Raw genomic sequence first — 18674 nt, 5'->3', positions numbered from 1 at the left:
TGAAAATGATTGAATAAATAGTTTAGAAGTTATCAGCACTTTAAAATTTTAAGTTTTAAGCGATTTTAGCTGGGTTTTATGTCATGTTTCACAATAAAGTCATAAAACCTGATCTGGACAACCTATGAACCTAAAATTTTGCACAAGTACTCTTAATAAGATTTTATTAAAAGTCAGAAAGTTTCAAGTCGTTTGAAAAATTTTTCTCCGAGATATAAACAAAAGAACTCCAGCGTGGTAGATTCATTCTACCCCCCCCCCAGGGGCTAATAGGGTTAAACAACAGCAGGCGGCTCAAATCCATATTATTAAGTAGCTTAAAATTTTTGGTCCCAACTTTTTTTATTGTTCCTTTTTCATTCTTTGTTATTTTTTCAAATCCATCTTTATTCGAGTACTGAAAGGGCTAAATGGTTAAAAAGAAGAAGACCTTTAAAACAAAAGAATGTATTACAATAGGCTTTCTTCGTACCTCTTTTTCCCCTTTAAATAATGTCAACGTCTTTAAAGCGTCTATTTAGTTCGTTAATATTCTCGCTATAAGAAAGACTGCGGAGAAAAAGATAATTTTAAAGTCTGGCACCAAACAAGATCCTTATCCTTCGCTCTCGTCACAACTTCACGAACAAAGAACAGTATTGGAGATAAAAGAAAGATGATATACCTGTCTAGCATATCACGCATCATCTTGATATGTGTTTTCGGATGTATTTCACTTATTGGAACAGTCAGCAATCTCGTTTCTATCATTTGTCTTTACAAGGTGGCCAAAAGTACACCAGAAGTGAGCAATTCACAAAAGATCCTGTTTACGCTGGTGATATGTGATTTCCTGGTCGCCCTCATATGTTGTCCCTTACAAATCGCTGGCTTCTTTGTTGAAGTTGGTCTACACAGCTATTTTGTGACAACTCTATGTGGAGCCTCGTCCCTCATCATTATTCTGCTAGCCTTCGAAAAATTCATCAAGTTGACTCGCTACTCCAAATACCATGATATATTGACTGATCATCGAGTCAAATATTTGGTTGCTATGTGTTGGTTGTTCCCCATAATAACAATGTCCAGCGCCTTTTGGAGTGGTGTCGTTTATGGTTTGAGTAACTTCATCATCACCTTTTCAACCTTGACGTGTTTACCGGTGCTTTACTTCCACATTTACCGCTTCTACAAAGCTTCACGTACCACCATACGCGCGTATTCCATTGCAAAGCCTCAAGAAAATGAACACGTCGCCTCTTCCTCCCATACACCACAACTTGAAGGAATTTCTAACGCAATCAAAGGGGTTATACAACGCCGGGCCCAAGAGAACAGCCTTTCGGAAGAAGAACTAACTGAACTCCGCAACCAGCGAAGGTTAACACGCAAGATCATGCTGCTAATGTCCACGTATTTCTTCTGTACCGTGTGTTACACCCCTGTCTCGTTCCTAGCCGCCTTTAGGCTAATCGGCCATTCTGAGTTCTTCTTTTTCTCATTGGCTATCTATCTAGGAAACTCGGCTTTAAATCCGGTCATCTATGTTTTAAGAGACGCTCAGTTTCGGTCAAAAATTAAGACGATGTTTAGGTTAAGCGCAGATTCGAATACATCAAACAGTAACACGACTTCTTCCTCATCTACTGATAACCAGCCCAATCATTGCCGCAAATCGTACAGACGATTCCAGGGCAGAAATCAGGTCCAACCGAATAACTCTCAAATCGACTCAACAAAGACGGGTCCTGCTTTGAGACACGCTGACATTGAGCAGGTACAGCACCAAATGGATCCTAATCAGCCAATCAAATCACTGATCAACACAAACCAACCAATCAGTTTTCAAAATAACGAACAACAGCCAATCAGCTCTCAGAGAAATGACAATCAACCACTACAATCAGAAGCTTCTACCCATCAAAAACCCAAGACGAAAAGACATCGACGGACAAGAACTTATTCTTTTAATATTCAAGGTGATCTCCAAAGTGAAGCTCCATAACACGCAGCTGAGACAGCATAGAAACTGTGTCAACTGCATAAGAACGTTATACTGGATATTGACTACCCCTATACCTTTTAGACTCTCAAGCTTTGAATGCATCGTAATGATACACCAGCCAGCCCTTTATCAGTCTGACCCTGGACTGTGTCATGAAATCTTAAACTAATATTTGGAAATGGTTAAAATACCGAACTATCCCAACTTGTATACAACATTTCTTTACCAGTCATTTAACATCACATGCGAGTTTGAAGAACCTTTGGAGAGAAAAAGACAAAATCATGGAAATGCAAGTGGCAAAAAATAGATTTTTCGGTTATTTCCGAACATATTGTCATACATTTGTATTAAATATATAATAATAATAATAATCGAAAAAAGAAATGTCTGTAATCGAAATTCCAACTGCGGGTTAATTACCTTATCGGCCCTTTTTACGCCGGCCCTAATTTAAAGCCAGCCCCTTTTACGCCGGCCCTTATTCCGCCACAGCTTATATTTGTGCTCACGCCAATTAGGGCTGTAAATAGCGCCAAAACTTGTAAAAATATCACTATTCAAGCTTCAAAACATTAAGTATTAACCGCCAAATTAAATCCCCACCAAATTTAACAAAAGAATTATGTGGAAAATCACAACTTTTTAGTACATTTTTTAGTAATTTTCGCCCATTTCAGTGTGACAAAACTTCCAATTCGCCAAATTATATCCCCGCCAAATTTTACGAAATTGATCTATCGCCAAATTAAATCCCCGATAAAAATCGTATTTTGGCCAATCGCCAAATTAAATCCACGCTAAAATTTATCCACTTAAGGTAACTGTCAGCTCTACTGTGATTTGACCTTAAATCTTGTCTTGATCATACTGATGTCGGCATGTTTTTGAACTTCGAGCGGCTGTATTTCTTTGTGTGTTTCAGTCAGAGAGTTGTTGTAATACATTTTTTTGCTCATAGTTTTATGCTCTTTCAGATGATGCCAATCATTTTCGTTTTTTGTTTTTACTATTGAAAATAAGCTATTTTCTTTTTTTCCCTTGCAGTTTTGCCTATGGCGTCACTATTTTGGTCAAAAAAACTATTTCCGGGCCTAATCTGCGTCCTCCCTCTCAAAAATATCTTGTAATCTACTATTCTTTGGAATAGACTAAAAATGGTTAGGTCGTAAAAAAGATGTCACTGAACCACAGGCTTGGTCCCCTACTATATGAAATTCTTCTTATTAAAGGCCGTGCCTTTGAAATGGGATGAATACAAAAAATAGCACAAAAGTAGTCTAAACTCTGAAGTTTACCCCTAACCTGGAAATTTTTTTTCAAATGTGAAACCATGAGTTATCTCTTGAGTTGCACAAAAATATTTTGCATCCCCCCTCCTTTTTCATTGAAAAAATTTTGGAACTCCCGTAAACCCTCAACAAAAATTTTCGGACCCCCCCCCCTTAGTAGATACTTTCTGACCACTCCCTTAGCTATCCAGTACTGTACGAGTTTAAGGTAAGATATCCATCAACAGGTTACACATAAAGAGCTTCAATGTTTCATCCCTTATTATATTTTCTTTTTTTAAGAAAGTGGGGATCACCCACACGAAGCAGGCTTCGATGCCTATTCTACTGGCTTTAGTAAGTGAATTGTTAAGATTTACAGTGTCCTTACCCTTGGCTTTAAGCCAATTTTTCAGACACCCATGAATTTTTGTCTAAATTTTAAGCTGTCCCACATCTTCAAGATTATTCTTAATTAAATCTCATTGCCCCCTAAATCTTCCAATTAGGGAGAGTTTCTGAAATACTGTAGGTCATTCAAATACAGGTGACTCTCTCTATTTCGATCTTCATGGAACCAAACATTTTCTTCGAATTAGAGAAGAATTTGAATAACAGGCAGTAATTTAAACCATTTTCTAGCTGAGTCGGCAAATATTTTAGTTCGAATGATAGAGGTTTGAATTAGTTGACTGTGCAAATATTTTATCTTTTCAGTCTTTCTGCGCATGGCTCACTTGTTGGCTACGAAGAACATAAAATTGACGGACGAAAAACCTTTAGATTTGACAGACCATTTCTACGTTCTCAAAATATTTGTTGATGGCATCAATATGTCCAGAGCTGCTGTTCGACATGTGGTGAGTAGGGATTTTTCTAAGCACTTTGAGCCGGGGCCGTTTTTGTAAAGTTAGATTGAATTTCTAATATGCCTGAAAGGGAACTTGCTGAGCAAAGCTGTACATTGATGGGGATCTTGTGGGTGTTCAGAGGGCGATGCTCCCAAAAACTCTTGAATATGTAGATAATAATTAGTTACTGTTGCTCATAAACAACAAAAAATGTTAATTTCGCTAGAAAAAATCTCATCTATTCTGGATTGAGTTTCAAAAACTCAATCTTAGATTGAAGATACGGACGGTATACGGACATAAAAAAGTGCTTAGAAAAATCCCTGGCGTGAGTAATCTTATATTTTTTTTTTGCCTTAGAGAGTCATGTAATAGACTTTTTTACTTTATAAAATTTAATTATTTCGAGGGTTACACCGCATACACAATATCGCATGGCTAAAAAAAATTTTGTTTAATGAGTGCGAGCAATTAATTTTGTGTGGTGAGTTAGAACATAGTGTTCTGTTTCACCCAATGATGACGACGTCATATCGTAGAAAGAGTAACGTTCTGTTTACTGTAGCTGTTTACAGTAGAAGTAGCGCTATGTAGAAGTTTGTAAGTATGTAATGATTGAAGGGTCAAGGCCTGATTATATTATAGAGTAAATTTTAGTTGTAACCCTTCCCTATTTAATCTGCAGAATTTGAACGGTGACGACCCACCAAGTACACTTCCCGAACGTTTTATCGTTCGATCTCGTAAGAAGAAGAAGCCACTGTCCGCCAATCAGGTAAGGAATTATTAGTCGGAAAAAGATCTCGTCTAGTATCATAGAATTTTGGTGCTCTAAGGGCTGAAAATTTACGGATTGACAATTTTTCGGCGTCAAAATATCTTTTGGATGTTAGAAATAAGAATACAGAAAAACAAAAATCTTTGAAGGTGTGTTGAAGTTTCTTGTAGATCACTCTGCATCATATAACCTTAATTTTTCGGATCAACAACAAGTTGAAAATAGATCTTTGACTGATGGGAGTGAAAAAAGGGCTTGATGAGGGATAAAATGATAGCTTGAGTTTATAATACCGTATGAATAAAAATAGAGCAATGCTTTAATCCATGCTTAAGTTCTTCATACTAAGCTCTAAGATTATGCAACTTTCTATTTTAGTTTTCCTTCGTATTTATGATGGTGGACGAGTACCTAACTAAGATAAAACCCAAATGATGAGTGTCAAAGGATACGCGTAAAGATCGGGTAATGGACGGGGAAGGGCCATTTTAAACAATCTCATAACAGCAAATAGATACATTTCAAGACTTTAAAACGTTTAAAGTCTTGCTTTGATGGAAAAATAGCTTTGAAAAGTTTCAGTTTGATGAAGAAATCGTATTTCCCGGATTGCCTCACGTTACAAATTTCTTTTTCCGTAAAAACTAGAAAAAAACTTTAAAACAGGCTATATATGCTACAGGTAAAACAAAATATTTAGGGCAAAAGACGGAACTTTGTAAATCCATGTCCATGCAACTAAATTAGTGGAGAGGATGCTTTTTAGCCCGTATTCGGAAGGCTTATACAATACAGCGTTTTCGACGCTCTTAAAAGATTTTTTAAATTTACGGATTTTTAAGTTTGCCTTGGAATGATATAATTATTCAGCATCACAACTTACCATCAGATTTATCGTAGTGACAAAATCAAACTTGCTTAGCATTCTAAGCTAGGTACTTATTAAACTTTTTTTTATAAAAACCAGTATAATTTTGCTGAGGCTCGGCTGTTCTTATTTTTTTTCACTTTGAACCTCAAATTGTTTTTTATCCTTTGACCCCTTGAATTGCTTGAAATTGAGTAATTTCAGGCTCAGCCTTGTTCTTAAATTGTTCTTATATTTTTGAAATTTTGAGCCTCGTTGTTCTTATAAAATTATTCTTATAAAAAAATGTAGTTACTACAAATAAAGTATACATAGCATCAAAAAATATCCTTTTTAACAATATAACCATATATTCAAAAAGAAATCTCTTCAAGATATCCTGATGCCGGATTTGGTTGCATTTCTTTTCAAAGGATTCCGGTTACTTCCTCACGAAGCCCACGTGTAACCAGGTGTAACTTTCCCATTTCTTCATGTGGAGGATGTGTTACTTGAGATATCACCTTTGTTGCCATTTAACTGCTTTTAACTCAAAACCTTTGTTGCATCCTCTAACTTCATCTTGTTAAAACGATTTATACTTATTATTTGACATTAGAGATGGAATTGAAACGGTGTTAAACAAATCCGTTTTTATCTTGAAAAACACCAGTGGCCGAAATATTCATGAAACAAAGATTTTTTGTTTTTCTAAGTTGCCATTATTTTAGCAACTTGCCATTCGTCATATTTTTTGTGAAAATGATACTTAGTTAAACGTACACTCCTCTACATTACACGTTTTTACAAGAACAAACTATATAAGAACATGGGGCTTCGATGGCCAAAATGCTAAGAACAAATTAAGAACATTTTCTTAGCAGATTCAAAAACACCCGTTTTAAGAACGTTTTAAGAACATTTTTAGGCTTAAAACCCAAAAAAAGTTAAGAACATCCGAAGATTTAAAAAATTGTGGATGTTCTTATAAAAAAAGTTCTAGATACTTAACAGTAATGTTCTTTTACCATTAACTGGCGATTTCATTTTTCACAATAAGTTTTGATTTTCTTCATTCGAAAGCTTTTTAACCCTTTGAGTGCCAGGGTCCTTTTTTCTAAGTTTTTTTTAAAAAATCGCTAGTTCAAACTTTAAGGGCTTATATCTCCTGATCTAGAAGGAATTAGAAGCTCGTATATAGCTCGTTGGATAGCTTAGAGTCTCTTCTTTCTTTTGGGCGCCTTCGGCGCCGCCCGATTTAGGAAGGGCGTGATGGGCGTCGGCCAAGGGGGGGGGGTAGGTTAGGGAATTAAAGCAGTCAGGCCCGCTGCGCGGACCTGACTGAACTGATGAAAAGGTGCCCAGTGGTGAAATTTCAAATCAATTCACTAGAAGACAGAATAAAGTAAAACAGGGCCAAATTTGGAGGTTCTTGGATCCCTCGTTGACCAAAAATAGTCAAAAAACGGTCAGAATCTCAAAAAAGTGAATTTTTGTCAATTTTTTGCAATTTTTTGACTTTTTTGCTTAAAATTTCGCTGGAAAGACTCACTTTTGAATTTTTTTTTGCTTGACCATAAAGGACAATCTAATTCCTACGAGTTCGACCAAAAATAACGATTTCTAACTCAAACTGGGCATTACAGGAGGGCTTCGCCCTCCTATATAGCCCATGTCGTATATATACGACATCGGCACTTAAAGGGTTAAAAACATTTGCATTTTCTTAGATTTCGTTGAAAAAACTCTTTGACAAACAAATTATACCAGCAACTAACTCCAAGCTAACCTCGAATTTTAAACTTAAGTTTTTATCAAAGAAAAACGTCACCGCACCGTCACTCGTTATCTCGTGCTTCTTTGACGTGCGTAATTGAAGCAGTTATTTTCTTTCAATTTTTTTCGGTATTATATCTAAAGTGACCTCATAATTAAAGGACCCTCCTCAGGCAATTAATCGCTTTCTCAATCTTTCAACAAGACAGGAAAATTAATGTTTTTTCTCTGTTGCTCCATATATTCTTTCACGACAAATCTGTTTGTTGCCCTTACGAAATTGATCATGCAAAACTTATCACGTGGAAATACTGTACAAATGAATTTATGACCTGAAGTGGTTTGAACCACACCCTTACAATGCATTTCTGCCATCTTGAAAAACATGCCCTTAACCGCCGCAGAATTTCGTCGGTCTTTTTGCCTTGAAATGAAGTCACTGGTTTTCCTTAACGAGAGGCTAAATAAACATAGTTTTTCTTTTTTGCATATTTATGGTTTCACTCTTTGTTTCTCGGGAAAGTTTGAAATTCGTTTTACTACCAACTATGCCTTATCATAAGAGCCAGTCTATATGGCCGTTCAGTATTGGCCTTAAGTATAAGTAAAATTCACAGGTTTTCACAGTCATCATAAAATACGCATATTTTTAAACAACGGACGACGAACATACTGAAAAAGCAGAGAAGCTGACCACCTTGAAGGCCATTATATTACAGGAAATCATCAATTTGCCATATATCAAAGTAATAATTTAAGTTTTCAAGCGGTAGGTGATACTTATTGATGGAACCTATACTTTTGGTAGTTTCTTCTGGACATGAAATGAAGCTTCCTTTGTCATTGCCACAAACTTCTTCAGAACTTGCGTTAATTTCTTTTATTCGCCAGGAATTAAAAAAAACACCAATCACTCCTGATTTTGACTACAAGTTGTTCTTATAGAAACCAAAAATCAAAAAAAAGGGTGTGGCGGCCACCTGAATCGGTGTCTTTAGATCCGTCAGCTGCCGCACCCAGAAGAACAACAACAACCATGATGCTCACATAGATGTTTATGGCTGTGCTATCATGATGGTCTACTCATTTGGTGGTTGTGATTAGCTGGAAGTAACTTGCTTCTGCCGCACAATCGGAGAAGATCATCGTAGTACCAATATTGGTGGTGTCGCGAGCCCCAGTTTTGTCATGCCAAAGAAAGCGAAGAATTTCAAGCAACTGAACTTTATTACACAAAATGCTAGAGGAATTAAAACTACGGAAAGGGTTTATGAACTTTCTACCCAAATTAAACGACAAAATACATTTGCACTTTGTCTACAAGAAACATGGAAAAGCAGTAAATCGGTCGAGATCGTAAATGACTGTACCTTTATTTTGAATGGGTTAAATGCATCCGAAAACAAAAGCAAACGAGGACAAGGTGGTGTCGGTATCGTACTTAACAAAACTGCAACCCAAGCTTGGAAAGAAGCAGGCTCACCCATTTTCACCGAATTTGGAAATCGAATAATTGCGACCAGACTTTCGTTAAAAGACAATCGTGACAAGAATATCGATATCTTTCTCGTCTCAGCTTACGCCCCTATAGGAGTTGCAGACGCACTTTTGTGGGACACTTTTCTTCAGAATCTTGAGAACTGTATAAACTCGAAACGTCCGAAAGATATTTTAATCGTTGGTTGTGATACCAATTCCTCCCTCGGAATTAGTTATGAGAGAAGTGGGATTGAAATATCTTCAGTAGGCAAATTTGGTCTACCTCATAGTAATTATGCTGGTACAAGACTTACTACCTTCCTTGAAATCAATCGTCTCGTCGCTTGTAGTACCTATTTCCGTAAAAAGAACTACGCAACGTGGAGACACCCTCGATCTAAACTACCGCATCAAATTGATCATCTACTTGTACTAAAAACTGATTTTCGACGTGTTGTTGATGTGTTTGCTTCAAAACCATTACTTGATTCAGATCACCTCTCTGTGAGGATGAAATTACGAATAGCAGCTCGTTTCATCAAAAAATCACCAACAAAGCGTCCACTTTCCAATATTGACTCTAATAAACTGCTTGTTGATCGTGAATTGCGTAATACATTTATCGACTCCCTATCTTCAAAATTACAATCTCTTGATCGCGTAGAGTACGAATCCTTGGAGAAATCACTTCATGATACTGCATCCTCAGTCCTACCAAAAATCACTCGTCAACCACCCGACTGGTTCTCAGCAAATGAATCAGAACTGTTGAATTTAATTGAGAAACGTAATATCGCAGTTTATAACAAAACAAAACGCATCACACGTCGCACAACTGCAGCTGCAATACGTGCTCGAAAGGAACTCAAAAACGCTATTAATGTTGCCAAAAGCACTTGGATTATGAACTCATGTAACCGCTTGAATAAAGGTCCAAATGCATTGAATCTTGGTACAAAATCGTTTTGGGAAAATGTGAAACTCCTAAAAAATGGCTTGAGTAAACCCCCTCCACCAAAACAAGTCATGATGAAAAAAGAGGACGGAAGTAAGTGCGTTTCGTCAGAGGAAAATGCTGAAGTTTTTCGAATCCATTTTTCAAAACTTTATAATCGTGAAGAAGTTTATGACCCTTCCGTCCTATCGTCCATAACACCGCGCATCTTGAATGACGATTTCAGTCATACTCCAAGCGTTGAAGAAATCAGAAAGGCAGTATTGAGACTGAAAAATAAAGCACCAGGGGCATCTGGCTTAACTGCTCCCATGTTCAAATCGTTGACGGAAGACGAACTTTGCTTCGATTATTTTGTCAAGATTATTGTTGATATCTGGGAAAATGAAACTTACCCCTCCCAATGGGATCTCGGAAAACTTGTCATCTTACCGAAAAAGGGTGACCTATCGAAGCCAGGCAACTATCGGGGAATCATGCTTCTGGAGACAGCATACAAAGTTCTGGCTATCATAATACACAACAGACTCCAACCTTTCGTTGAAAATCTTGATCATGAGGCACAATGTGGTTTCCGTCAAGGTAGAGGTTGCATGGATGCTGTATTCGCGATCAAACTTGCTCTTAAAAAACGCAGAGAACACAATTTAGAAACATGGGTACTCTTTCTTGACCTTGTCAAGGCATTTGACAGGGTGCCCAGATCATTGCTTTGGCAAGTCCTACAAAAGTTTGGCTTGTCAGACAAACTTATTTCTATTTTGAAAGTTCTACACGTAAATTTCAACGTAAATTTTCAAGTTGATTCGGTTGATAACACTATGCCCTGCACAATCGGAGTTAAACAAGGTGACATCCTCGGGCCCGTGTTATTTGTCATCTACATTGCCGCAATAATGCAAACATGGCGGAAAATGCACGATCGACCGCTATGCATGTACCGCACCAAGGAAGATTTCAAGCTAACAGGACGGAGATACAACACCAAAGGATCTGATTTTTCCGTAGACGACTCTGAATATGCAGACGATACTGCTGTGCTTTTTGAAAGTAGATCGGATACAGAAACTTACTCTCCGCTGTTGATCACTCACTTCTTGAAATTTGGGATGGGAGTCCATGTTGGTGATATTCGTACTCCGGATAAACCCTCAAAGACGGAAATCCTATTTGTTTCGAAACCACCGAAATCGTATTCTGATCCTGAATCTTATGACGGAATCGATCTCTCGCCCATAAAGCTCTGTGCGCACACTTACTTCCCCATCGTTGACAAGTTTTGCTACCTTGGTTGCTTTATATCAAGGGACTGTAAGGATTATGTTGATATTACCAATCGTATCAAAAAGGCTAGCAATGCTTTCGGAGCCCTACGAACGTCAATATTTTCCTCTCGTGTCATTTCTGATGAGGCTAAAAGTGTAGTTTACATATGTCTCATTCTACCGATATTGCTTTATGGCGCTGAGTCGTGGTCCCTCACTGAGCACCTACTTCGTCTTCTGCGTAACTTTCACCATGCATGTATGCGTTCAATGTGTCGTATAAATCGTTCCCATGTCTTTCTGTACCGAATAAGTACGGAATCGTTGTTGACAAGGTTGAATATCCAACCAATTGAATTTTATATCTTCAATCGTCAATTATCCTGGTTGGGTCATGTATCGCGTATGTCGTTTGATAGATTACCGAGAAAGTTATTATCATGTTGGGTATGTAATGCTCGTTTGGTTGGTTCGCCTGAGTTCACTTATGGTAGAAGTGTTTATAAAGCCTTGAAGTGGTTTGATATTGAGAAATCTATTTGGTTTGATTTGATTAATGATCGTGGTAATTGGAGAAAATTGATAAATGTGTAGTATATTTCAAAATGCTAGATTTTTCTTCTTAATGTTTTCACATCTGAATTTAATTTAGTGACTTTTTATTGTCCTTAGCGTAGTGATTTCCTAGGATTATATTTATTATATATTTTTAGGCCAGTTCCTCGTGATTAGGATGGACCATTCTTCTTCTTCTTCTTCATTCGCCAGGAAAGCGCTGATCAAATAATTTCCTTTCAATTTGAATTGGCATGAAATACGAAGTGGAAAAATCTAATTTAAAAAGTATTAAAAAGTAATTAGATGGTTTTAATGCCTAATGCCAAATAGCGAGGTTAGGCAAGAAACTATCTATTACGTACGGAATCTATTACGTGAGTTTTTTGACTGGATCCTAGGCGTTTTAGCCTGATTCCTAAAGCTTCACGGCATAGAGAAAAAAGAGGTTAAGCAAAAAAGGCGATCTATGACGTATGACGTAATGTTTATTTTTCCGTGCTTCACTTTCGGCCCCAACTTCTAAAATTTTCTTTTTCTTTTCCAGTTTTCTTGTTGGTGGTTTGGTCTATAAATTCCCCTTGCTTTCAATTTTAATCTACTTAGTTTTTTCCCAAGACAAATGTTTTTCACAAAAATTTAATCTAGACAAGCATAGAGTATTCTATTACTTTTACTATTATTTATTACTAGCCGGTACCCGGCGTCGCACGCCGGTCAAGCTGTAGCTTAACGCACTAAAAGTCCTTTGGATGTTGAAGCTGGCTTAAAAAAACGATCAAATGAATAAAAAGATATCTTCAAAATTGACTCTAACCCCGGGCGGGTGGGGGTGGCAGCCAAGCAAAATGACTGACGGGTATGAGCTGGCACTGTAAGGGTGGTTTTTTTTGCCGCCTGCACTGTAAGGGTACACATTTCTAAATTCTAACAAAAATGAAATTGTTCAGTCAAAGTTTTTTTAAGGGATTCAATGCCTTGACCTAATTCTTTTCAAATATTGGATCAAGTACGTATTGGATCCCCGGGGGGGGGGGCACTCAAGGTAAATGACCTACCAGACGTTTGGCCCTTAAGGGTAGGTTTTTCATAGTTCAGCTAGTGCGGATTATAAGGGTAGGATTACAATTACAATTACAAAACTGCGCTGAACTGCACTGTAAGGGTAGGAAATTGTGATAAAAGGCCAATTTTTTGGTAAAATTGGCACAAAGTTGGTCAATTTTGGAGGAAAATTTCCACATTTTCTTGGAAAATTGCAAAAATTTTCGCACTTACGGGCGACAAATTTTGAAAAAGTGCACTGTAAGGGTATGATTTTTCATGGAAATTCACTGATGATTCACTTCGGACGTAAGGGTCCGATTTTAGAAGCCAAATTTTGGGCCTAACGTATGGTCGTTTTCAGATCTAGTGCCCCCCCCCCCGGGATTGGATCCCTTTTTAGATGCAAAATTACATAAATATATACTGTATAGAAGAATCACACCCAGCGTGTCTATTTTTTATTTGCTTTTATTTAAATCTTTGTTTGACCCGTTTCAATCACTCCAGGAAAAGCTAGACTGCACTGTAAGGGTATTCAACTTTGCGAAAAATGCACTGCGAGGATGTATTTTTCGGGAAAAACCGCTGCACTGTAAGGGTGCAACTTTGAATGCCAACTTTTAGCCCGCACATAGCGTCAGTCCAAAATCCGACTGCCCCCCGGGCTCTAAAACTCCCCCGGAGATCTTTTTCTCACTTCACTCGCATTAAATACGCCGTCCAGTTATCGACAGTTTGAGAAAATATCATGGTAAAGAGGAGTAAAATGTAGAAATGACAATTCTTTAGGAAAAAGCGGGAAAGCCACACAGAATAGTGCAACTTAGTTTTTATCAGATAAAAAGATAAATAATAAGTCAATTTCTAAATTGCTTTTTTGAACCCTTGCCATAACTTTTCGAATTTAAACATGTAAAATGACGTACACAGTTTTTAACAGTATCAACCACAACCACATGAATGTTTTTATATGAAGAAAGACTTGAAATAGATGCACTAATTTCTTCTCTTGCTTTTCATCGCCCTTTGAATGCTGTTATTGTTCGACAAACTTTTAAAATTTATGTTTTGATTTACATTTGAAATGTTGTTTTCTATAAAAGAAACTTGTTTTGTTTTGAAAAGAATTCGAATGTCATTAATAAATACGATCGTTATACATTCGAAAACATTTCAAACAAAAGAAAAGAGAAAAATAGGATCAGGCAAAGCTGGGCAGAAATTAAAATTACTAAATGTAGATGGGCCTTACATTTCAAAACAAAGGCTGAAAAAAGTCTAAACCAGGCTCTATCCGATCTGTCAATCAAAACAGACTTATCGAGAGCAAAACATTGCTTGCGAAATCTTTTGCAAATGACGCGAATCCAATAGAACAAATTTTTGGAGCAAGAGATTAAAAGTCATAATTCTAAAACACAAACAAAGTGAAAACGAAAGTGGTGACACACAGACACACAAAGCACCGCTATTAATATATAGATTCAACATTTTAGTATACCAAAAATATGTCTATAATCATTTCAATGAATTAATATAATATCATGACTTAAACATTGCAATAAAAATTAACAATTTCATGATTTCATTCCTAGTTTACATAGGTACCAATAAAAAATTACTGTCTTATTTATAAACAAAAAATAATCTGTATGAGCATAGTGTACAGCATGTCATTCTTATTTAGCTGAATTTTTATATGCATGCTTCACCATTACCAATAAAAACACTCTTATAAAAAAGTGTGCAAACCTGGTCTCGAGTTTCATATCTGGCAGGTGTTCCTTCTTCTGCTTCTTTGCATTCCAAGGTACCGATATCACCTTTTTAGGAAGGCGGGGAGATGTCTCTTTAGAATCAAACCAAACTTTCTCTGGAACGTTATAACGTTATAATGTTGAAGAAGTTGAAGGATGACCAGTCAATTAAAATTTTTCAGTAAAGGATTGAGAACTTAAAGCAGTAGCGGTTTTCCGATAGAGCTTTATATAATTTTTTTGGAACGGTTTGAAGTTTTTTTTTTTTATTTATTTCACATTTATTTGGCTTCAATTTGTACAAATTGTTCTTCCGCCTAAACTTAAAAATGAAAATGAAAATACAAAAGAATAAATAGAATAAATAGAATAAATAGTTATAAATTTTTATTAAATATATAAGTTTAAAAAGGATAATAAGGACCCAGAGGCTAAACGAGGCTAGAAAGAAGACTTGAGAGAAGTGAAACTACCGGAGTTGAGTAATGAGTATATTGAGTAAAATGGCAAAGAGTCTAAAGCGGTTGAAAAGGTCTAAATGTGTATATCTGCCTAAAGCAGCAAAAAATTTTTGTGATAAAAAAAAAAAAAAAAATATTTAGTTAATCTTAAGATCTAAGAAAAATAAAATAATGATAAATTAAGATAAATTATTAACTTAAAATAGCAAAAGAGAACACAAAACTCAAATCACTGAAATAGGCATAAGATTGCTAGAATAGGATAGTAATGTAAGAATGGAATTGGGGATCAAAGGTCGAAGTGTTGTAATAGTGACAGACAGAAATTGGTATAAAAAAATTGAACCTAGAAAAGGACAGAATTCTAAGCTAAAAAATATGATCATGAGAGACAAAGAGCGAGCTAATGATTTGTCAAAATAAAATTTCTTTGCCTCTGAATTAAATTCATCTAGAGTTTCTAAAGATTTAATATTTTCCGGCAAATCATCATAACATCGTGCCTGACATTGGAAAGTGCCATCATTTACAACTTTGACCAAAGATTCTTTATCTGTGGATCGAAGACCCTTACTTTGATCACAAAAACTCAACTTTCAGATAATGGGGGTGGTTAGCATCACGACGGGATTTGTGAACAATTTTGATGTGTTGAGCTCAAAATACTCTTTCACAGGTAACCATTTTAATTCAATCACATCGTGTAGGGTAGCATATCGCGATAGAACGTAACCAGCTGCTATGTTCTGAATTTTTTGTAGTCGATCAAGTTGGTATTTCGGAATCTGTGCAAAGACAACATTACTGTAATTCAGTTTTGATAGTATCAATGTTTCAGCAAGTGTTTTACGTACACTAAAGGGTGTGAAACGACTGAATTTTCGAAGAAGAGAGCGTAGGGTGCCTTGAGATGATGATTTAATGATACCGTTTATGTGTGTCGACCAAGTAAGATTTTCGTCGAGTTGAACTCCAAGTAGTTTGACATTGACTTTGTGTTCGATGGATTTCCCAGAGCATCGAAAGAGTAGACTTTGATTCTTTGGGTAATTCCTTATACGATTTGAATGGAAGATGATAAGTTGCAGTTTATCACTGTTAAAAAGTAGATTACTATCCTTCGACCAGGATCGAAGATTTTCGACATCTTTCTCCATTTCCTTGATAGTCTGCAATAAGTCTCTAACTTTGCAGTGCCGATAGAGGGTGGTGTCGTCGGCATACTGAATGCTACTGGATAATATTTGGTCGGAAAGTTCAACGACATATAGATTGAATAACACAGGGCCTAGTATACTACCCTGTGGAACTCCGAAAAACATAGATTTAATTGATGAAGTTTTATCTTCGACTTGGACATATTGCTTTCTGTCTTTTAAATAGCTCGATAATATCTGCAGAGAATCAATGGAAAAATTCATGTCTCGTAATTTCAGAAGCAAATTGGTGTGATCAATAGTATCGAAGGCTTTTGAGTAGTCTATTAGGATGGATATGGTAACTTCACTTTTCGCCATCGCTTTCTTGATATCATCCCTCAGTTTTACGAGTAAGGTTGTGGTGGAGTGACCTTTACGAAATCCAGACTGTGTTTGGTGGTAAAGTGTTTTGTCTTCGATGAATTTGCAAAGTTGGACTAAGATAACTCTCTCGAATAACTCTCGAAGTTCAGCGGTTGTGTGACATCAGGTTTTTAGCAGGCTGATTTGTACGTACAATATATAGTTGATGATGAAGAGCAGAAATTGAATCTCGTTGCTTAGTTGTAGCAGTTGAAATTGGAAAAATAAATGAAGATTTCTTCTGTAATGCTTCGGGTGGAGGGCTAAATTTATTTGAACTTGGCAGAACAGTATGGTTACATGCTGTTCATTGTAATGGTACTTTGAATGTATTTGGACTTTGAGAGCATATAAAAAGCAAGATAAAAAGAGAAGAAAAACAAAAGAACCAGAAAGACACTTCTGTTTGTTTTGGTTTGATAAAAAAGTCAGCAAAGATTATTTTATTACACTTACATCTTGACCTTCTTTTGTGCAATAAATCCTTTCACTTTGTTTGTATGCATCATAGTTTCCACAGATGAGATTCAAAAAATTTCTTCAAATAATTTACTGTTTAATTTGGAGTTCTCATTATTCATGCCAATTACCAAATACATGTAAAAACTCTTTAAAAGACCTTGGTAATTGGTTAGTAATTGTTTTTTTTGGGGGTTGGTCTAAAAAGCAGGGTAGCCAATTTGGCTAGGTTGTGGGGTAGCCGTGTATTTCACACACCAGAGTAAAAAAATAAAAACTTTTTAGCTGATAATCCTCATTGGAGCCAGGGGGTAAAACTTTGGAGAAATATTCTAATTATTCATTTATGATGCAGAAGATATTCCAAGATTTAACTTAACACATGGTCAGAGCTTGTTTCCTGCACTATTTGAACTGAGACCTTCTGATTAAATATAATTATCAAATGTTATTTCCTTGCAAGGTGTGAATCCCTGAGTTAACATAGATGTAAAGCTTGCACCTATTAATTAGGTATAAAAGATTACCCATTGCTCCAGATTGTTCTGATTTTTATTTTGAGTCTTCGTTAGAATGTTTGGGATCTAAAAATATTCTCTACTTTTCACCATAAAAATGGTCTGGTCTGTAATTTTTCAGTAAACAGAAGTAGATTTTAGTACTTTTTACAAAAATTACTACAGTAACTAAAGTTACGGATCAAATTTGAACTTTTTTTCTTTAAATGACCGTTAAAAGGTTCTAGTATTGTATTCTCACAAATTATTTCTACTAGGCTTCAATAATTTGGACAAAAAAGGGGCACCACACAACCCAGTCCAATTTGGATAGCTTTCGTTCGCGCGGTCGTGTATCGTGATTTAGCCCATAAGTACAAGCCTCATTAACTATAAATATCCTCATTAATTTTGTTGAGCAAGTGAACTCATTTCCTTGTAACAACTACAACTGCCAAGTTGTATCCGCCGTCTTTGGTCTAAGTTCAAGAGTAAAAGGGTTATTTTCGAATTGAGACCATTAGATTTATTGTTCGTTTGATTTTGTGATTTGGAACCGTTTTAGGCCAGAGTACACCTTTCTAAAAAGCTCAAGTAAACTGAAATAAGACCTAACTCGGCCGCTGCTCCATCGCACACTATAAAATGAATGGATTGACGCAAATTTTGAGGGGGAATAATGACACCTATTTGGGAAGTATAATATAAAAGTGGAAGAATGTAATTATTTTCAACTTACCTTAGATTAAGTGCTTGGCTGACAAGATTAATTCCAGAAAAAGAGTATATGCGTCATTAAGTTTTGACAAAGTTAAAATACGAGATTTTCTCGTTTTCTCGTTGCAGTAGCAATAATTACAAGGAAATTACTTTTGAACCATGTCGTATCGGCTTTAATTTTCATTTAAATTCACGTTTAGAATTTCTCATTGTTGAGGTTTAACAGACATAAGGTCTTTAGAAATGGTTAAGTTTTAATTTTCTTAACGACCGTTATACTACGCCTTCTTCATGAGTTGCAAAACTATCGAAACCGTAGAACTTCTTTGGTATAATATTTCTTATAGCGACACACGGGTGCTCTCCGCTTGATGCTACAATTGTTTTGATACATTTTGTACTCAAGAGAT

At 36.3% G+C, this 18674-nt stretch overlaps 1 protein-coding gene across 3 annotated transcripts in view; it reads left to right on the top strand.

Annotated features, from left to right (window-relative positions):
- The window catches only part of LOC136804660 (poly(A)-specific ribonuclease PNLDC1-like), a 46092-nt gene that overhangs the window by 20295 nt on the left and 7123 nt on the right, over positions 1-18674 (top strand). For all 3 annotated transcript variants that reach the window (XM_067061267.1, XM_067061276.1, XM_067061284.1), the window contains 3 exons: positions 3559-3612; positions 3973-4115; positions 4792-4881. In XM_067061267.1, the coding sequence (XP_066917368.1) occupies positions 3559-3612; positions 3973-4115; positions 4792-4881 (287 nt within the window). The remainder of the gene's footprint in view (positions 1-3558; positions 3613-3972; positions 4116-4791; positions 4882-18674) is intronic.

This window comes from Clytia hemisphaerica, unplaced genomic scaffold, assembly GCF_902728285.1.
Source record: "Clytia hemisphaerica strain Z4C2 unplaced genomic scaffold, Clytia hemisphaerica genome assembly, whole genome shotgun sequence".
Taxonomy (NCBI): domain Eukaryota; kingdom Metazoa; phylum Cnidaria; class Hydrozoa; order Leptothecata; family Clytiidae; genus Clytia; species Clytia hemisphaerica.
This window is presented reverse-complemented; position numbering and strand designations above follow the sequence as displayed.